This window comes from Balaenoptera acutorostrata, chromosome 9 (genome assembly GCF_949987535.1).
Source record: "Balaenoptera acutorostrata chromosome 9, mBalAcu1.1, whole genome shotgun sequence".
In the NCBI taxonomy this organism is placed as follows: domain Eukaryota; kingdom Metazoa; phylum Chordata; class Mammalia; order Artiodactyla; family Balaenopteridae; genus Balaenoptera; species Balaenoptera acutorostrata.
Window position 1 is genome coordinate 93,245,044 of NC_080072.1, and position 23,149 is coordinate 93,268,192.

At 35.2% G+C, this 23,149-nt stretch overlaps 1 protein-coding gene across 8 annotated transcripts in view; it reads left to right on the forward strand.

The window, feature by feature from the left end:
• C9H11orf65 (chromosome 9 C11orf65 homolog) overlaps positions 1 to 23,149 on the forward strand; it is a 134,106-nt gene that overhangs the window by 41,884 nt on the left and 69,073 nt on the right. For 6 of the 8 annotated variants that reach the window (XM_057552162.1, XM_057552167.1, XM_057552168.1 and 3 more), the window contains exon 3: positions 13,963 to 14,055. The exons of the other annotated variants lie outside the window; for them this stretch is intronic. In XM_057552162.1, the coding sequence (XP_057408145.1) occupies positions 13,963 to 14,055 (93 nt within the window). The remainder of the gene's footprint in view (positions 1 to 13,962; positions 14,056 to 23,149) is intronic. 8 annotated transcript variants of the gene reach the window in all.

Consider the following 23,149-nt stretch of genomic DNA (forward strand, 5'->3'; position numbering starts at 1 on the left):
TCTTAGAAATAGGGGGTACATTGTTGCTGCAAGGGGCAGTGGGGGTGTAGGGGAAGGATGAGTGAAGATCATCAAAGGGTACAAACTTCCAGTTATAAGATTAGTATGTTCTAGGAATGTAATGTACAGCATGGTGACTCTAGTTAACAGTACTGTGTTGAATAATTGAAAGTTGCTAAGAGAGTAGATCTTAAAATTTCTTACCACACACACAGTAAATGGTAATTATGTGAGGTGAAGGATGTGTTAACTAAATTTTTGTGGTAATCACTTCACTATATATGTAGATCAAATCATCATGTTGTATACCTTAAATTTACACAATGTTATATGTCAGTTATGTCTCAATAAAGATGCGGGGGAGTTAGAAATATTTGTTTAACCCAAAGTCAGAAGATATTTTCCTTATGTTTCTTCTAGAGGCTTAGTTGTTTAGTTTAGTTTCACAGTGAGATCTTGTATCCATCTCCAACTCATGTTTGTGTATGATAACAGGGACAAAGGTCATTTTTTTCCTTATGGATAATCAAACGACCAAGTATCTTTTATTGAAAAATACCATCTTTCCACAATAAATTGCAGTGATGCCTTTGTAAAGTCATGAAATCATATATGTGAACTGTTTCTATAGTTTCTACTCTGTTGCATTGGACTATTTGTCTATATTTGGGTTAACACCACATTGTCTTAATCTGTAGCTTTATAATAAGAGTGGATATATGGTAATACAGTCCTCTAACTTTGTTCTTCAAGATTATTTTACCTATTTTAGGACTTTTACATTTCCGTATAAACATTGGAATCAACTTATTTTAATTTCTTTTTTTTTTTTCACACACACACACTGTATTTTATTTTTACAAGAGTTAAATAGACTGACACCAAGCATTGTACATGGATGACCACAACAAAAGCAACAATGATTGCAATTACCAAACATGAAACACACTCATACTATGTCATAATATTGACATTCAGTCCAGTAATCCTCCACTGTAACAGCTCCTTTACTTTGCAGTGAAAATTGATTTGTATATTCTTTGCCTCTGAGTCCTTGTTGGATTTTTTTTTTTTAATTCAGACAGAAAGTCACAAAAATTATACTCATCCTCATCAGTTCACTCAGTCCCATGTAATTATTATTATTTTTTTCATCTTGATCTTTTGTTAGCACTTTTATGAGTTCATCAGTTTTTCATTAGAGTTCTGAAAATGCTTATTCATTCAGTTCAGCAGTACAGTCAGTTACCAGAAACCTGTACTTGTCAGAGTCTTTTCCATGAATTTCTTAAAGATGAAACCCTTTTATAGGAACATATTTGCAAAAGCATCAGAGTACACCCAGAACTGTCTGTAAATGACAAAAGACTTAAAAATGACCACAGTTAAAAATTTGATGAAAGTTCATAATAATGCAGTTGACAAGAAAATTAGTTATTTCTGAGATATACATTTTAAAGTAATAACTAGGATTATGACTTATAACATTATACCAGAACATATAAGATTTTTAGAAATTTCTTGTAATATCTGAAACATTTATATTAACATATTTCCATACAAATAACCCAATGAAAGTTTAGTATTAGTTGTTTTGTTTGTTTGTTTTTTTATACTGCAGGTTCTTATTAGGCATCAATTTTATACACATCAGTATATACATGTCAATCCCAATCGCCCAATTCAGCACAACACCATCCCCACCCCACCGCAGTTTTCCCCCCTTGGTGTCCATATGTCCATTCTCTACATCTGTGTCTCAACTTCTGCCCTGCAAACCGGCTCATCTGTACCATTTTTCTAGGTTCCACATACATGCGTTAATATATGATATTTGTTTTTCTCTTTCTGACTTACTTCACTCTGTATGACAGTCTCTAGATCCATCCATGTCTAAAAAAATTTTGTTGACATTATAATTGGGATTGCATTAAATCAATTGATCAATTTGGGGAGAACTAATATCTTACGATGCTGAGGTGTTTTTTTTTTAACATGGAGTATCTCTTCGTTTATTTATATCTTCTTTAATTCCTCTCCATAATGTTTTGTAGTTTATAGTGCAGAAGTCTTATACATCTTTCACTTGATTTCTAGGTTATTTGGCTTTTTATGCTAAAGTAAGTGGTGTTATTTATTAAATTTTATTTTCTAATTGTTCATTTCTAGTTTATATAAATATTTATTTTTATACACTGACTAAATATACACTTATTATTTCTAATTGCTTTTTAATAGATCCTTTCAGATTTTTTTTTTAGATTTTATTGAAGTATAATTGATTTACAGTGTTGTGTTAATTTCTGCTATACAGCAAAGTGACTCAGTTATACATATATATATTCTTTTCCATTATGTTTTGTCACAGGATGTTGAATATAGTTCCCTGTGCTATACAGTAGCACCTTGTTGTTTATCCATCCTATATACCATAGTTTGCCTCTGCTAATCCCAAATTCCCATTCCTTTCCTCCCCTACCCCACCTCCCCCTTGGCGACCACAAATCTGTTCTCTATATCAGTAAGTCTGTTTCTGTTTTGTAGATATGTTGATTTATATTGAATTTTAGGTTCCACATATAAGTGATATCATATGGTATTTGTCTTTCTCTTTCTAACTTACTTTGCTTAGTTTGATAATCTCTAGGTCCATCCATGTTGCTGCAAATGGCATGAATTCATTGTTTTTGATGGCTGAGTATCTTTCAGATTTTCCACTTAATCATGTCATCTTTGCATGATGACTTTCATTTTTCCTTTGCAAACTTTATACCTGTTATTTCTTGTTCTTGCTTTTTTGTGCTGACTAGACCCTCCAGCACAATACTCAAAAGAATTATGGACATTCTTGTCTTTTTCCTGAACACAGAGAGAAGGCATATAATATTCCACTGTAAGCTGTTATCTGTATTTTTTTGTAGAAACTCATTATCTGTTTAAGGAAGTTAACTTAATTCCTCATTTGCTAAGATTTTTATTCTTGTTTTTATGAAAACTCTGGGTATTGAATTTGATCAAATGTTTTTGCTGCTCCTAAATGGTCATATGGTCTCCTTCATTCTCTTTACGTGGTAAATTACATTCATTGATATTCAAATGTTAAACCAACCTTGTATTCCTGGAATAAACTCCACTTCATCCTGATTGTTACCCTTTTGGTATATCCTGGATTTGATTTGCTAAACATTGGCTTAGGATTTTCTGTATATTTATTTTTAAATTCAATTTTTCTTTGTTGTAATGTCCTTGCCAGGTTTTGTATCAGTATTATGCTGGTCTCCTAAAAGGAATTGGGAAGTATTTCTTCTTTTTCTGTAAGAGTTTGTGTGATTGGTATTATTTTTTCTCTAAATGTTTGGAATAACACATTAGCAAAGCCATGTGTGCTAGGAGTTTTCCATATAGAAAGGTTTTTAATTATGAGTTCCATTTCTCTAAAATTCAGGACTATGCAGATGTGTATTTCTTCTTGTACCCATTTTAATAAATTACTTTTTCAAGGAATTTGTCCATTTTGTTGTTTTTATTTAGGTATAATTGACATATAACATATTAATTGCAAGTGGGCAACATAATCAGTCAAAATTTGTATATATTGTGAAATAATCACCACAATAAGTCTAGGTAACATCTGTCACCATACCTAGTTACAAAAAATTTTTCTCTTGTGCTGAAGACTTTTAAGATTTACTCTCTTAGCAACTCTCAAATATTCAATACAGTACCATTAACTATAATTCACCATGCTTTACATTACACCCCATGACTTAATTATGGTATAACTGGAAGTTTGTACCTTTTGGCCCCCTTAACCCATTTCTCTCACCCCCCACCCCCTACCTCTGGCAATGATCATTTTGTTCTTTTTATCTATGAGCTTACTGTTGTTGTTTAAATTCCACGTATAAGTAAGATCATATGGTATTTGTCTTTCTCTGACTTATTTCACTCAGCATAATGTTCTCAAATTCCATCCATGTAATTGCAAATGGAAAGATTTTGTTATTTTTTATGGCTGAATAGTATTCTGTTTTATTTATATATATATATATATATATATATATATATATATATATATATATATATGCCACATCTTCTTTATCCATTTATCCATCAGTGAGCACTTAGGTTGTTTCCATACTTGACTATTGAAAATAATGCTGCAATGAACATGGGGTGCATATATCTTTTTGAATTAGTGTTTTTGTTTTCTTCGGATAAATACCCAGAAGTGGAATTGCTAGATCACATGGTAGTTCTACTTTTTATTTTTTGAGGAATCTCCATACCATTTTTCATACTGGCTGAACCAATTTGCATTCATACAAACAATGCAGAAGGGTTCCGTTTTCTCCACATCTTTGCCAGCACTTGTTATTTCTTGTCTTTTTGGTAATAACCATTCTAACAGGCTTGAAGAGACATCTAGTTGTGGCTTTGATTTGAATTAAGGAATTTGTCCGTTTTGTTTAAATTGTCAAATCTATTTTGGCCAAAATTTGTTTACAATCTCCTTTCATTATCCTTTTAATGTCTGTAAGATTTGTAGTGGTATTGTTAATAAGTGCTTTCTCTTCATTTCTCTACATCTGTATTTCTAGGAGTTTATCAATTTTATTAATCTTTTTAAAAAAACTGATCTTTGGCTTTGTTGGTTTTCTCTATTTTAACTCTATTTTCTATTTCATTGATTTCCAATCTTATCTTTATTGTTTTTTCTTTCATTTTGGGACTTTGATTTGCTATTCTTTTTCAAAGTTCTTGGGATGGAAAATTAGATCTTAGATTTTCAACTTTTATTCTTTTATAGTACATGTATTTTGAGCTATTAAAGTTCTCACTTCAGCATTTCTTTAGATTTATCCACACAGGTTTTGATATGTCATATAATTATTACCTCAGTTTGGAATATTTCATAATTTTCCATGTAATTTTTTGACCCATGGGTTATTTAGAGCCACATTGATTAATGACCAAATATTTAGGAATTTTCTAGTTATCTTTTTGTTATTGATTTCTGGTTTAATTCCACCGCAGCCAGACAACATACTTTAAATGGTTTTAATAACTCAAAACTTGCTTGGTACAGAAAAATTCTATTTTGATAAATGTTCCATGTGATCTTGAGAAAAAAAACATATTCTTCCATCAGTTAGGTCAAGTTAGTTAATTATGTTGTTCAAATCTTTCATAGCTGTCTTAGTCTGTTTGGGCTGCCATAGCAAACTATTATAGGCTGGGTGGATTATAAATAACAGAAATTTATTTATTATAGTTCTGGAGGCTAGGAAGTCCAAAATCAAGGCACTAGCAGACTTGGTACCTATTGAGAACCTGCTTCCTGGTTCTTGTTATGTCCTCACATGTTGGAAGGGATAAGTGATCTCTCTGAGCCCTTTTTTTTCCTTTTAAATTAGTTTTATTAGTTACCTATTTTATACAAATTCGTGTATATATGTCAATCCCAATCTCCCAATTTATCCCATCACCACCACCAGCCCCCTGCTCTCCCTGCTTTGTGTCCATACATTTGTTCTCTGCATCTGTGTCTCTATTTCTGGCTTGCAAACCAGTTCATCTGCACCATTTTTCTAGATTCCACAAATATGCATTAATATACGATATTTGTTTTTCTCTTTCTGACTTACTTCACTCTATATGACAGTCTCTATGTCCATCCGCGTCTCTACAAATGACCCAATTTCATTCCTTTTTATGACAGAGTAATATTCCATTGTATATATTTACCACATCTTCTTTATCCATTCGTCTGACTGAGCCCTTTTTTATAAGGACACTAATCCCATTCATAAGGGCTTTACCCTCATGACCTAATCATCTCCCAAAGGTCCAGCCTCCTCCTACCATCACCTTGGGTGTTAGAATTTCAATATGAATTTTGGAGAGACAGAAACATTTAGTCTATAGCAGGAGACTTACTAATTTTTTGCCTATTTGTTCTACCAGTGCTTGAGAGAAGTATGTTAAAGTTTTCCATTATAATTGGGGATTCATTTATACTCCTGGTAATTATGTTAATGTTAGCTTTATATATTTTGAAGTAATGTTGTTAGGTACATATCAGCTTAAGATTGTTACTTCTTATTGTTGAGTCAAACCTAATCAATATGAAATGTTGTTTCTTATATTTTCCAAAACTTTTTGCCTTAAAGTCTATTTTATTTTGTATTGATAAAGTTACCCTAGTTTAATTTTGGTTAGTGTTTGCATGGTATATTTTCTTATTCTGTTACTTTCTAACTTTTTGTATCCTTTGTAAACAATACAGAGCTGGATCTAATTTTGGTTAGTCTTAAATAATCATTGTCTTTTAATTAGCATGGTTAGACCATTTATATTTATTATAATTATGGTATTTGTTTAGTTTAAGTCTACCATATTGCTGTTACTTTTCTACTTATCATCTGTTCTTCATGTATTTTTCCTGTTTCCCATTTCTTTGTATTATTTAAATGATTTTAATATATCATTATTTTCTTCTGTATTAACTTCTTGGTTATTTTGATTGATTTAAGATGTTCATAAATTATTTGCTACTCTTTCTGTTGAGAGGTTAGGGCAATCTTCTTCCTTTTATTCAGGCTATTTTAGTCTTGCTTTACCACTAAAACCAATAAAATAGAACATGACATTCTGGGACCTCTAAGCTTAGGTAATAAATATGGAGAACAGTATGGAGGTTCCTTAAAAAACTAAAAATAGAACTACCATACGACCCAGCAATCCCACTACTGGGCATATACCCTGAGAAAACCATAATTCAAAAAGAGTCATGTACCACAATGTTCACTGCAGCTCTATTTACAATAGCCAGGACATGGAAGCAACCTAAGTGTCCATCGACAGATGAATGGATAAAGAAGATGTGGCACATATATACAATGGAATATTACTCAGCCATAAAAAGGAACGAAATTGAGTTATTTGTAGTGAGGTGGATGGATCTAGAGTCTGTCATACAGAATGAAGTAAGTCAGAAAGCAAAAAACAAATACCATATGCTAACACATATATATGGAATCTGAAGAAATATATATATACACACATATATACATATATATGTATATATGTGTATATGTATATATGTGTGTGTGTGTGTGTGTATATATATATATATATATATATATATATATATATATATATATGGTTCTGAAGAACCTAGGGGCAGGAGAGGAGTAAAGATGCAGATGTAGAGAATGGACTTGAGGACATGGGGAGGGGGAAGGGTAAGCTGGGACGAAGTGAGAGAGTGGCATGGACTTATATGTACTACCAAATGTAAAATAGATAGCTAGTGGAAAGCAGCCACATAGCACAGAGAGATCAGCTCAGTGCTTTGTGACAGCTTGGGGGTGGGATAAGGAGGTTGGGAGGGAGACGAAAGAGGGAGAAGATATGGGGATATATGTATATGTATAGCTGATTCACTTTGTTATAAAGCCGAAACTAACACACCATTGTAAAGCAATTATACTCCAATAAAGATGTTAAAAAAATAAAAATAAAGGCAGTGCCCAGCTTAAAAAAAAAAAAAAAAGCATTGCAGGGTGCCCAGGTTCAATCCCTGGTCGGGGAACTAAGATCCTGCAAGCTGCGTGGTGTGGCCATAAAAAAGAAGCATTGCAGTGTCCATGTCTGTGTCATGGAATGCTCATTCTGAATGAAGCCAGCCACAAGGTACAACAACCCTGAAACTGCCATGCCAAGCTAGCCTAATGGAAAGGCTGTCTACAGAGATTGGTGATTGGCCATCCCCAGATTTATCAACTATTCCATCCCACTTACAAGATACATAAGTGAAAAAGCCATTTTCAATATTCCATCACCAGCAGATAAAACATAACAAGAACCAAGAAACAAGGCTGATAGCTAGAATTGAGGCCCCTGACATAGGGCCCCACTTGAGTCATCCCAGCCATTCCCAGCTGTGTAATCCATCTCAGATGAAGCCTCAATCATTGTGGAAGTGAGACGAGACATCCCTACTCTGCCCTACCATAATTTGCAACCCATAATTGTGAGCATAATAAAATGGTGGTTGTTTTACATCAATAAATTTTGGGGGTAGTTTGCTACACAGCAGTAGATTACCATAACAGTTACATTATTACATTATTACATCACATAAGATTACCATTATCTTAATGGGGTAACTTAGAGTTTACAATATGCATCTTTGACTAATTAGTGCCTACATTTAGTACTTTTACACTTTCCAGAACAATGCAAGAATCTTAAAACGGGTTAACTCCCTTTATCATCTTTCCCTTTTGTGCTATTTGTTGTCAGATATTTTTCACTTACATTTTTGTTTTAAATATAAGAAGACATTATTTTTATTGCCTTAAACAATTAGTATTTACTTTTTATTGTGGTAAATATACATAACATAAAATTTACCATAATAACCACTTTTAGGTGTACAGTTTAGTGATGTTAATTACATTTACAACGTTGTGTAGCCATTTCTACTATCCACTTCTAGAACTTTTTCATCATCTCAAACAGAACCTCCTGTATCCACTAAACAATAACTCTCCATCCTCCCCTGCCCCCTAGGCCATGGTAACCTATATTTTACTTTCTGTATCCATGAATTTGTCTATTCTAGGTAGTTTGTATAAGTACATTTGTCCTTTTGTCTCTGGCTATTTCATTTAGTATAATGTTTTCAAGTTTCATCTAATTTATAGCATGCATCAGAATTTCATTCCTTTTAAAGGCTGAATAATAGACCATTGTATTTGTATACTACATTTTGTTTATCCACTCCCTTTTAACAGATCTTGGGTTGTTTCCACATTTTGGCTATTGTGAATAATGCTGCTATGAAAATTGTTGTATAAGTATCTGTTTGAGTACCTCTTTCAATTCTTTTGGGTTCATATCTAGAAATGGAAGTACTGGATCATATTGCAATCCTATGTTTAAATTTTTGAGGAATGATCAAAATGTTTTCCATTGTGGCAGCACCATTTTACATTTTCACTAGCAATGCACACAGTTTCCAATTTCTCTACACTCTTGCCAACACTTATTTTCTATTTTCTTTATGATAGCCATCCTAATGGATGTGAAGTTGTATCTCATTGTGATTTTGATTTTGATTTCCTTAATGACTATTGATGTTGAGCATCTTTTTATGTGTTTATTGACCATTCATAAATTTCTCTGGAGAAATGTGTATTTGAGACTTTTGCCCATTTTTGAATTGGGTTATTTGTTGTTGTGATGTGGGAGTTCTTTACATATTTTGGATATTAAACCCTTATCAGATATCTGCTTTGCAAATATTTTCTTCCATCCTGTGGATTGCCCTTTCAGCTTCTTGACTGTGTCCTCTGCCATGCAAAAGTTTTAAATTTTGATATAGTCCACTCTATCCTTGTTTTTCTTTAGTTGCTGTGCTTGCAGGGTAATGTCCAATAAATCATTGCCAAATCCAATGTAATGAAGCTTTTCTCTTATATTTTCTTCTAAGAGTTTTAGGTTGCAGCTCTCATTTTTAGGTCTTTGATCCACTTTGCATTAATGTCCAATTTCATTATTTTGCATGTGGATATCCAGTTTTCCCAGCATCATTTGTTGAAAAGACTGTCCTTTCCCCATTAATAATCTTGGCACCCTTGTCAAAGTCAGTTATATATGTAGGAGTATAGTTTTGGCTTCTCTATTCATTCTATTGGTCTTATGTCTGTCCTAATGCCAATACCAAACTGTTTTGTAGCAAGTATTGACATCAGGATGTGTCTGGCTATTTGGGGGCCTTTGAGATTCCACATGAATTTTAGAATGTGCTTTTATATTTCTTTTAAAAGTGACATTGGGATTTTGATATGGATTGCACTGAATCTGTAGATTACTTTGGGCAATATTTTCATCTTACCAATATTAAGTCTTCCAATCCATGAACACGGTATATCTTTCCATTTATTTATGTCTCCTTTAATTTCAGTATTTATTTTTTATTTATTTTTTATTGGGGTATAGTTGTTTTACAACGTTGTGTTAGTTTCTACTGTACAGTGAAATGAAGTAGAGTTCCCTGTGCTATACAGCAGGTTCTTATTAGTTATCTGTTTTATACATATTAGTGTACATATGTCAATCCCAATCTCCCAATTCATCCCACCTCAGCCCCCACTTTCCCCCCTTGGTGTCCATACGTTCAGTATTCATTTTTATTTCTCCAGATATTTACACCTTCCAGGGACCTTCATTCCTCCCTACAGTTCTGTGTTTCCCTATGGTATTACTTTCCTGCTACATAAGGAATTCCCTACAGTAGTTGTTGTAGAGCAGATCTCCTGTGAAAAATTCTTTCAGCTTTTGTTTGTCTGAAAACATCTTTATTTCACTTCTGTTTTTGAAGAATATTATCAGCATGATGGAAATCTAAGTTGTCACGTTTTGGGTTTTTTTTTTTTTCTCCTTAGCACCTTAAATATGACATTCCATTCTATTCCGGATTCCATGGTTTCTGTTAAAAAAAAAAAAAAATCAAGGACCAATTTTACTCTTTCAACCCTGAAAGTAATGTGTCTTTTATTGTCTGGATGCTTTTAAATTGTCTCTATGTTTTGTTTTTAGCAGTTTAAATTCGATGTGCCTATGTGTCATTTTCATTTTTTGTCCTGCTTGAATAAGTTGACAATAGAATAATCCAGCAGAGTCGACCCCTTGTTACCCTAGCATACTTACTTCTTCTAACCATGTTTAACTTCCAAATAATGTCAATATTAAAATTATGCTTCCACCTAACATGATACAACTATCCCTCATATAGATTAAAACAAACTAAAACCCTCTTCCCCAAAGTAATTTTATTTATCTTTCAATCATTTTTATTTCTCTTCCTGCTGAGTCATACTCCACCTATGATATCTTGTCATATAAATACTAGATACAAGGTTAAGCACTTATATTTATTTCCTACTGCTGCTATAACTGCCAAAACCTTAGTAGCTTTAAACAACAAAAAATTATTATCATCCAATTCTGGAGGCCAAAATCTGAAATGGATCTCACTGGGCTAAAATCAAGATGTCAGCAATGCTGCGTTCTTTCTGGAGGCTCTAGGGAAGAATTTGTTTTCATGCCTTTTCCAGCCTTTAGTGGCTGCCCACATTCCTTGGCTTATGGTCTCCTTCCATTTTCAAAGCCAACAATGACCTACCAAGTATGTCTCACATCACATCACTCTGGTGCTGACTCTTCTGTCCCTTCTTTCACTTATACGGACTCTTTTTTTCCCACTTATAAGGCCCCCTCATTTTTTTTGGTGTGGTGGCTCACTGGCATGAGGAACTCAAAATGGCCAGGTGACAGTATCAGCTTCCATTTTAATGGAACTGTTGGTGTGTACCTTGGTGGAAGCCTTACTCCTGTGGGTTCTAAGGCCTTTATAGCCACAGAACCCAAAGGTAAAAGGACAGGAAGCAAAATTTTCACTAGTGGATTATTAGAGATAATATTGAGAGGGAGCCACTTTCATTTCCACCCTTTAATTTTCAAACTCATAAATGCTGGCTGGCATAGATTCAGATCATATTCTATAACATGAAGGACATCACTGTAGCCTGAAAAGTGTTATCAGTGGAACTCTAACTGTAACTGAGTCTCCAAAATGCCATTCCACCAGGCCAAGTGCTTTAGGGTGATGGGGAACAAGGTAATGTCAGTGAATTTCATGAGCATAGGCCCATTGATGTGCTGCATTTGCTCTGAAGCAAGTTCTCTGATCAGAAGCAATGTTATGCAGAATATAATGACAAGTGAATAAAACATTTTGAAGGTACACAGATAGTGGTTTTTGTAGAAGTATTGTGTACCCAGGAGTGTAAATTATCAATTCCAATGAGAATCAAGTGTTGCCCCTTCCATAATGGAAGTGTTCCAACTAATCAATGTGCCACAAGAAGCTGGCTAATTCCCTCAAGGAATGATGCCATATCAGGGGCTCAGTGTTGGTCTCTGCTTTGGCACAGTGGGCACTCAGCAGTAGTTGTAGCCAGATATAGTGCATAAAAATCCATGTTGCTGAGCCCATGAATAACCTCCACTCCTCCATTCCTGTTGCCATGGCCACTTTGTTCATGAGCCCATTGGGCAAGGAGAGCAGTGGCTAGGGAAATAGACTGATTCCAAAGAATGGGTCATCTTGCCTACTTGATTATTAATATTTTTCTCTGCTGAGATTGCTCTTTGCTGAGAATTGACGTGGGACACAAATGTCTTCACACTTGGTGCCCATTTGGAGGGGTCTGACCTCTTCCCCAACAGCTTTCTAACCATGTTCTTTCCAAATCCCTGACCATCCAGCAAAGCCATCAGTTATTGCCCATCTGTAGATCTGTACCTCTGGCCATCTTTTCTTCCAGGCATAATATACAACAGGTATGCTGCTTGAAGTTCTGTCCCCTGTAAGTATTTCTCTTCAGAGCTACCCCTGAGTGAGGCTGTATACTATATATGGAACTTCCTATGGATCACACTTTGCACTTGACCTCCTGAGGCCTGCTAGGTCCTGAGTTTGACCAATAGAATTCAAACTAAGTGATGCTGTGTGACTTCCAAGACAAGGCCTTGAAAAGCCTTGCAATTTCTACTGTCTCTCTCTGTCTCTTTCTCTCCCTCTCTCCCTCTCTCCCTCTCTCTCTCTCTCTCTCTCTCTCTCTCTCTCTCTCTCTCTATCGTACTTTGAAATGTACATGCTGTGAAGAAACTCTAAACTGAAAGTCTGTATGGAGAGAGAAGCCCAGCCATCACAGAGGTTCCAACAATCCAAGCTGAAGACCCAGTATATGTGTGTAAGGCCATATTAAATCACCCATCTGCAGCTGATCTGGCAGCTGACTACAGCCAAAACATGAGTCCAAGCAAGAATAGCAGAAGTTCCTTGTCAACCCACAGAAAGCAGTTGTTGCTTTAAGTCACTAAATTTGAGGGTGGTTTGATACAATAATCTACAAATTTAGAAGATACTATTCAGATTTTAAACCATCATAAATTTTTCTTGGTACTCAATTTGGGGTGTTACTTAAGAAATTACATCTTTCTTTCAGAAAGAATATTATTTGTGTTGAGGTGAGCTGCACCATCTTCCACAGGCAATTGCAATGGGACTTCAAATTGTCATATTGGTATTATGGATTACTTCAACTTGAATTTATTTGATTTGATTTAATATAAGCAAACTGAGGGGTCAGGGAATGTTTACCAAGAGTTATTAAGGTTTGGGGGAGGAATAAGTTAGGAGAGGGTTACCAAAGATAGCTTTCCAAGATAGAAGAATTGCTTGCAGTTGTTTGACTAAATTTGCACTAACAATAAAAGTAGATAGGGTTTGTAAATCAGTGGAATTACCACAGGAATGAGGAGGATTCTGTAATGATAATAATAGATAATACTTATTGAGTGCTTTTTTATGCCAGAAGTTGTTCTAAGTGCTTTACAAATTTTAGCTCATTTATTCCTAACCATAGCTGTATGAAATAGTACTGTCATTCCCATATTTTAGATAAGAAACTGATCATAGAGGTTAAGCAACTTGTTCAGGATCACACAGCTAGTAATTACTAACACTTGAGCCCAGACAATGTTATGCCATGCTCAGTGTTCTTAACCACTAGGCTGTATTTTGTCTTTCTCCTAGATTACACTGGAGTATACGAAAGTGACCCAACCAAAGTTTTGGATATTTTATTTATAGTTGCTAGTGATACCATTACAAATTTAAGGGTAAAACTCTTTGTGAGAATAATACCAATATTGCCTGACTTGTCAAAGCAAACCTTGATTGGATAATATTTCTAAAATCTAGTTTACATACGTAAAATCTATTTTATGATTTTTACTCATTTTGCCCTATTTAGGCAAAAAGCTAATTAGAGGTAGAAAACCCAGTTTTGACCATAAAATCTTATGTGTCTGAACCTTTAGAATGTCGCTGTATTCCAACACTTTAAAAGTCTGATTAATATAAGAAGACAAGGGGATCCACGTCAGATACTGAGATACATTAATCCCAAAGAGGTAAGGACATTATTTATTGATACAATATATTTTCCCCCCTTAAAAACGTGTGACTACTTTATAAATTCAAAGTGCTTGTATTTCTTTTTTTTTAACTTTTTAAATAAAATATTACACACATATAGAAAGTTCATAAAACATAAATTTATAACAACTGAATCATCACAAGCAAACCCCTGTGTAACACTCACCCAGATCAACGTTTTCATACTTCAAACCACTGCCTTTGGGTGCCCTGCAAATCACTGCCGACTCTCTTCTTCCAAAAGGTAAACACTATTTTGAATCCTACCACTATACTTTAGTTTTCTCTGTTTTAAAGCTACATATAAATAGAATCCTATAGTATACTTTTGCATCTAGCTTTGTTCATTCAACATTGTTTGTGAACCTAAACTTCATTCATTTCATAAAAATGATGGTAGTATTCCATTTTATGAATATACTGCTATTTATTCATTCTACAATAGGTTGACATTTGGACTTTTTCTAGTTTGTGGCTATTATAAGGGCTGCTTCTGGCACTATTTTTACTCATGCCTCCTGGCTAACAGGTCCACAAATTTCTTTTGGTTTCTATTCAACCTAGAAACAGAATTGCTGGATGGAAGGATACGCCAAACTATTTTCCAAAGTTATTGTATTAATTTATGTTCACTGTCAGCAACCTTTGGGAATTCTTGGTGCTCTACATCCTCAGCAACACTTAATATTGTCAGTTTTTAATTTGCATTTCTCTGATTACTAATGAAGTTGAGCATCTTTTTGAGGAGTTGTGCTCCTGATTAAAATTCTATATGTGATTTTTCAGGCCTGACCACAGGCAATTACAAAGCCTTTACCTGACAGGACTCACAAGGGAAAGCTATCCTCACCTCACACTAGACTTCGTGCAGAGTCAGTGCATTACAGTCGCTGAAGGGAGTTGCAGACAAGGACTCAGGACCCTCTCTGTCCACGAATTTAGGCATATTTTCCTAGCCCCAAAAGCCTTCACTCCTAGGTCTCTTTTTTTTTTTTTTTTTAGTATTTTTATTGGAGTATAATTGCTTTATAATGGTGTGTTAGTTTCTGCTGTATAATGGTGAATCAGCTATAGATATAAATATATTAATCTATTTTGAGTTTATTTTTATGTATGGTGTTAGGGAGTTTTCTAATTTCATTCTTTTACATGTAGCTGTCTAGTTTTCCCAGCACCACTTATTGAAGAGGCTGTCTTTTCTCCATTGTATATTCTTGTCTCCTTTATCAAAGATAAGGTGACCATATGTGTGTGGGTTTATCTCTGGGCTTTCTATCCTGTTCCATTGATCTGTATTTCTGTTTTTGTACCAGTACCATACTATCTTGATTACTCTAGGTTTGTAGTATAGTCTGAAGTTTGGGAGCCTAATTCCTCCAGCTCTGTTTTTCTTTCTCAAGATTACTTTGGCTGTTCAGAGTCTTTTGTGTTTCCATACAAAATGTGAAATTTTTTGCTCTAGTTCTGTGAAAAATGCCATTGGTAGCTTGATAGGGATTGCATTGAATCTGTAGATTGCTTTGGGTCATATAGTCATTTTCACAATGTTGATTCTTATAATCCAAGAACATGGTATATCTCTCCATCTGTTTGTATCATCTTTAATTTCTTTCATCAGTGTCTTATAGTTTTCTGCATACAGGTCTTTTGTTTCCTTAGGTAGGTTTATTGCTAGGTATTTTATTCTTTTTGTTGCAGTGGTAAATGGGAGTGTTTCCTTAATTTCTCTTTCAGATTTTTCATCATTAATGTATAGGAATACAAGAGATTTCTGTGCATTAATTTTGTATCCTGCTACTTTACCAAATTCATTGATTAGCTCTAGTAGTTTTCTGGTAACATCTTTAGGATTCTCTATGTATAGTATCATGTCATCTGCAAACAGTGACACCTTTACTTCTTCTTTTCCAATTTGGATTCCTTTTATTCCTTTTTCTTCTCTGATTGCTGTGGCTAAAACTTCCAAAACTATGTGGAATGATAGTGGTGAGATTGGACGACATTGTCTTGTTACTGATCTTAGAGGAAATGGTTTCTTTTTTTTTTTAACACTGAGTGTTATTTCTTCCTTAAATGTTGAGAAGGATTTGCCAGTCAAGCCATCTGTGCCAGAATTTTTCTTTGTGAGAAGATCTTAAATTACAAATTCAGTTTATTGTTATAGGTCTACTCATATTTTGTATTTATTGTTGTGCTAGTTTTGATAAGTTGCATTTTTCTAGGAAATGTTCCATTTCATCTAAACTTTCAAATTTATTTGCATTAAGTTGTTCTTAAGATTCTCTTATGATCTTTCTAATTTTATGATCTTAGAATCAATAGTAGTTTCTATTTCATTCCTGATATTGATTATTTGTATATTCTGTTTCTTGACCAGTCTTACTAGGGTTTCCCACTTTTATTAGTCTTTCCAAGAAACCAACTTTGAGCTTTGTCATTCCATTCTATTGTTCATTCAAGTTCCTTCTTTTTCTGCTGTTAATTATTTCCTTCTTTTTATTTTCTTTGAATTGTATTTACTGTTGTTTTCCAACTTTTTGAAGGGAATGCCAAATTTATTGATTTTCAGTATGTTTTTAGCATATACATTTTGACATATCATATTTTCATCAAATTCAATACAAAATTTCTACTTTGATTTCTTCTGGTAATTTAGAATTGCATTTTTAAACTTGCAAACATCTGGAAATTATTATCTTTCGTGAAATCAATCTTTATCTTAATCACACTGTGATTTTCAATCCTCTGTTAGTAATCTATTTTTGCAATATTGTATCTGTATTTGAAAAGAAGATGTATTCTGCAGTTGTTGAACACAGTACATAGATGCCAATTAGGTCAAATTTGTGAATTATGTTGATCAGACCTTCTATATGCTTACTGATTATTTTTGCTTACTTGTACTATCAGTTACTGAGAGAAGTGCATTAAAATCTCCCATTATAAGCCCGGCCACCATAGAAGAGAAGCTCCATTGTTGAGTGATGCACAAAGTGTGGGACAGTAGTTACAGCCTATCTCCCCATGTACCAGCTCCTGCCTCCTGGGGCACTAGGAAGGGCTTCCATCCTGTGTCCACCAGAGTGGGCTCTCATGCCCCCTGTCTACCTCCTCCTCTGTACCTCCTCCCCATTGGTGGGGGAGGCTCCTGTGCTCCAGGGCAGCTGTGGTAGCAGATGCCTGTAGGTGGCTCACATGCAGCAGTGGGGCTGAAGTCACAGCTGAGCTCTAGGGGCCATGCAACTAAGGAAGAAGAGCTGAAATCTCTCCTCACGGCTGTGCAAACCATGGATTTACACCCCCACAGCTGGCTTTGTAAACTCAGCACCTGCAGAACATCTGAACAGACAATGAGTGCTCCTGCAGTCAAGACAGGTCTAGCTTTAGCTGCTATGGACTTTGTGGCCACCTACACGTGGAGGTTGGGCCAGGCCAGAGTCTCAGCTGCCTCCGTGGTGCCCACAGCAGGTCCAGGTGCATGATTACTGCAGTCCTGGAACCTGACTTCAGTGGATCAGTACTGGTGGCCTGGTGAAAACAATGCCTGAGAGACACCAGGGCCAATTGCTGGCATACCCATGGTTCAGGTGGGGCCAAGAGCAGTGCCAACCACAGTGTAATCTGTGAGCCCATACAATGGGTGAAAGGTGACAAAACAGAGCACACTCACAGGTGAACATCTCCAGAGGAGGAATACTCAGTGACTTCTCTCCCAGTGGGAGTGCTCCAAACCCACCTACCTCACACCGCAGATCAGAAACACAGCTAAGAAACAGCTCTACTCCAACAACTAGGAAGCAGACCCCACCCCTGACAGGGCAGTGACAAACAGAGCAAAGGGGAGGCCCTGCTCAATATCCAGAGCAGGTTCTGGTCACCACAACATCAGTCACACCTCCTATCAAGGGGATAATGGCCAGCATACGGTGATGAAAGAGGTGGCAGACATCTATACTAAAAATTCTCAAGTGCACATGGAACATTCTCCAGGATAGATCACATCTTGGGCCATAAATCAAGCCTCGGTAAATTTAAGAAAATTGAAATCATATCCAGAATCTTTTCCGACCACAATGCTATGACATTAGAAATAAATTACAGAAAACAACTATAAAAAACACAGACATGTGGAGGCTAAACAATATGTTACTAAACAACCAATGGATCACTGAAGAAATCAAAGAGGAAATCAAAAAATACCAAGAGATGAATGACAACAAAAACATGATCCCAAACCTATGGGATGCAGCAAAAGCAGTTCTAAGAGGCAGGTTTATAACAATACAATCTTACCACAGGAAACAAGAAAAATCTCAAATAAACAACCTAACCTTACCCCTAAAGCAACTAGAGAAAGAAGAACAAACAAAATGCAAAGTTAGTAGAAGGAAAGAAATCACAAAAATCAGAGGAGAAATAAATGAAATAGAGACGAAGAAAACAATGGAAAAGAGCAATGAAACTAAAAGCTGGTTCTTTGTAAAGATAAACAAAATTGATAAAACTTTAGCCAGACTCATTAGGAAAAAAAGGAGGGGCTCACATCAATACATTTAGAAACAAAAAAGGAGAAGTTACAACTGATACCACAGAAATACAAAGGATCATAAGAGACTACTACAAGAGACTATATGCCAATAAAATGGATAACCTAGAAGAAATGGACAAATTCTTAGAAAGGTACAACCTTCCAAGACTGATCCAGGAAATATGAACAGACCAATCACAAGTACTGATATCAAAACTGTGATTTTAAAACTTCCAACAAGCAAAAGTCCAGGGCCAGATGGCTTCACAGGCAAATTCTACCAAACATTTAGAGAAGAGTTAATGCCTATCCTTCTGAAACTCTTCCAGAAAATTGCTGAAGCAGGAACACTCCCAAGCTCATTCTATGAGGCCACCATCACCCTGATACCAAAACCAGACAAAGGTACAACACAAAAAAGAAAATTACAGGCCACCATCACTGATGAACATAGATGTAAAAATCCTCAACAAAATAGTAGCAAACCAAATCCAACAATACAGTAAAAGGATCATACACCATGATCAAGTGGGATTTATCCCAGGGATGCAAGGATTTTTCAGTATCCACAAATCAATCAGTGTGATACACCACATCAACAAACTAAAGAATAAAAACTGTATGATCATCTCAATAGATGCAGAAAAAGCTTTTGACAAAATTCAACACCCATTTATGGTAAATACTCTCCAGACAATGGGCATAGAGGGAACCTACCTCAACATAATAAAGGCCATATACGACAAACCCACAGCAAACATCATTCTCAATGGTGGAAAACGGAAAGCATTTCCTCTAAGACCAGGAACAAGACAAGGATGTCCACTGTTGCCACTTTTATTCAACATAGTTTTGGAAGGTCTAGCCATGGCAATCAGAGAAGAAAAAGAAATAAAAGGAATCCAAATTGGAAAAGAAGACGTAAAACTATCACTGTTTGCAGATGACATGATACTATACATAGAAAATCCTAGAGATGCTACCAGAAAACTACTAGAGCTCACCAATGAATTTGGTAAAGTTGCAGGATACAAAATTAATACACAACAAACTTGCATTCCTATATGCTAACAACAAAAGATCAGAAATAGAAATTAAGGAAACAATCCCACTTACCATTGCATCAAAAAGAATGAAATACCTATGGAATAAACCTACCCAAGGAGGCAAAAGATCTGTACTCAGAAAACTATAAGGTGCTGATGAAAGAAATCAAAGATGACACAAACAGATGCAGAGGTATATCATGTTGTTGGATTGGAAGAATCAATATTGTGCAAGTGACTATACTACCCAAAGCAAGCTACAGGTTCAATACAATCCCTATCAAATTACTGATGGCATTTTTCACAGAGTTAGGACAAAAAATTTTACAATTTGTATGGAAACACAAAAGACCCTGAATAGCCAAAGCAATCTTGAGAAAGAAAACCAGAGCTGGAAGAATCAGGCTCCCTGACTTCATACTATCCTACAAAGCTACAGTAATCAAAACAGTATGGGGGGCTTCCCTGGTGGCACAGTGGTTGAGAATCTGCCTGCCAATGCAGGTGACACAGGTTCGAGTCCTGGTCTGGGAAGATCCCACATGCCACAGAGCAACTAGGCCTGTGAGCCACAATTACTGAGCCTGTGCGTCTGGAGCCTGTGCTCTGCAACAAGAGAGGCCGCGATAGTGAGAGGCCCGCGCACCGCGATGAAGAGTGGCCCCCACTTGCCGCAACTAGAGAAAGCCCTCGCACAGAAACGAAGACCCAACACAGCCATAAATAAATAAATAAATAAAATTAAAAATCTTAAAAAAAAAAAAACTATGGTACTGGCACAAAAACAGAAATGTAGACCAATGGAACAGGATAGAGAAGGTCCAGAGACAAACCCATGCACCTATGGTCAATTAATCCATGACAAAGGAGGCAAGAATATACAATAGAGAAAAGACAGTCTCTTCAACAAGTGGTGCTGGGAAAACTGAACAGCTACATGTAAAAGAATGAAATTAGAACACTGTCTAAGACCATACACAAAAATAAACTCAAAATGGATCAAAGACCTAAATGTAAGGCTGGACACTATAAAACTCCTAGAGTAACACACAGGCAGAACACTCTCTGAGATAAATTGCAGCGATATCTTTTTTAATCCACCACCTTGAGTAAGAAAAATAAAAACAAAAATAAACAAATGGGACCTAATTAAACTTAAATGCTTTTGCACAACAAAGGAAACCATAAACAAAACAGAAAGACAACACACAGAATGGGAGAAAATATTTGCAAACGATGTGACTGACATGGGGTTAATCTCCAAAGTATACAAACAGCTCATGCAGCTCTATGTCAAAAAAACCAACAACCCAACTGAAAAATGGGCAGAAGATCAAAATAGACATTTCTCCAAAGAAGACATACAGATGGCCAAAAACCACATGAAAAATGCTCAGCATCACCAATTATTAGAGAAATGCAAATCAATACAACAATGAGGTATCACCTCACACACGGGTCAGAATGGCCATCATCAAAAAATCTATAAAGAGTAAATGCTGGAGAGGGTGTGGAGAGAAGGGAACAATCCTACACTGTTGGTGGAATGTAAAGTGGTACAACCGTTGTGGAGAACAGTATGGAGGTTCCTTAAAAAACTAAATATAGAACTATGGTAAAATGATCCAGCAATCGGACTCCTAGACATACATCTGGAGAAAAACATAATTTGAAAAGATACACGCACCCCGATTTTCATTGCAGCACTATTTACAATAGCCAAGACATGGAAGCACCCTAAATGTCCATTGACAGAGGGGTGGATAAAGAAGATGTGGTACATATATACAATGGAATATTACTCAGCCATAAAAAAGGATGAAATAATGCCATTTGCAGCAACATGAATGGACCTAGAGATTGTCATTCTGAGTGTAGTAAGTCAGACAGAGAAAGACAAATATCATATGTTATCATTTATATGTGGAATCTAAAAAGTATGGCACAAATGAACTCATTTCTAAAACAGAAATAGAGTCACAGATGCAGAAAACAAACTTATGGTTAGTAAGGGGGAAAGGGGCAGGGGGACGGATAAACTGGGAAATTGGGATTGACAAATACACACTACTATATATAAAATAGATAACTAACAAGGACATATGGTATAGCATAGGGAATTCTACTCAATATTCTAATGACCTACACGGGAAAAGAATATAAAAATAGTGTATATATGTATATGATAACTGATTCACTTTACTGTACACCTTAAACTAACACAACATTGTAAATCAACCATACTCCAATTCATATAAAATAAAATCCCCTTCTATCATCAAAGATTTGTGTATTTTTCTGGTAGTTTGTATAATTTGAGGCCATGCTATTAACTGAAAACCAATTTAGGATCATTATATCTTTCTTGTCAATTGAACGTTATATTATTTTGAAGAGTCTCACTTTATCTCTAGTAATACTCTTTGCTTTATGGTCCAAAATCTCTGATACTCATGTAGCCACACCACTATTTTTCATTATTGTTTGTATGGTATATCTTTCCCATTATTTTACTTTCAACATTCTGAATCTCCATATTTTATCTGTGTCTTTCTTAGGCAGTATATTGTTAGTTAATAGTTTTATCCAGTATGATGCTCTGTGTCTTTTGTTGGAGCATTTAATGTATTCACATTTAATGTACTTACTGATATTTTGGGACTTATAGATACTCTGCCTTGTTTTGGGCTTATTATTTTTATTCTTAAAACTTCCCCTCTCTATTATCATTCTTTTATGCTTATACAAGATATTGCAACATGCATATTTGACTTATGAAAATCATATAAAGGTTGGCATTTTTATCTCTTCCCAGACAATGTACTTATATCCCTTTACCCCTTCTGACTTATATATTCTTGCTGTTGTACTTTTAAATTCTCTTTTGCTGGATTATATGGTAAGACTATGTTTACTTTTGTAAGAAACTGCCAAGCTATCTTCCAAAGTAATTGTACCATTTTACATTCCAACCAGCAATGAATGAGAGTTCCTATTGCTCCACGTTCTAACTAGCATTTGATGTTGTCAGTGTTTTAGATGTTAGCCATTCTCATATTATTTAGAGGTATCTCATGTTTTAATCTACAACTTCCTTTTGACATATATGTTGAACATATTTCCATTTGCTAATTGGCTATCTCTCTATCTTCTTTGGTGAGGTAACTTTTCATATCTTTGCCCATTTTTTAAATTAAGCTGTCCATCTTCTTATTGTTTAGTTTTAAGGGTTCTTTCTATATTCTGGATAGCAGTCTTTTATCAGATGTGTATTTAGCAAAGATTTTTTTCCTTCTGAGACTTCTCTTTTCATTCTCTTAGCAGTGTTCATCACAGATCATTAATTTTAATGAAGTCCATCCTTTCCATTTTTTTTTTCTTTCATGAGTTATGCTTTTGATTTTGTATCTAAAAAAACCATCAACAAACCCAAGGTCACCTAGATTTACTCCTATGTTATCTTCCAGGAGGTCTGTATTTTTGAATTTTACATTT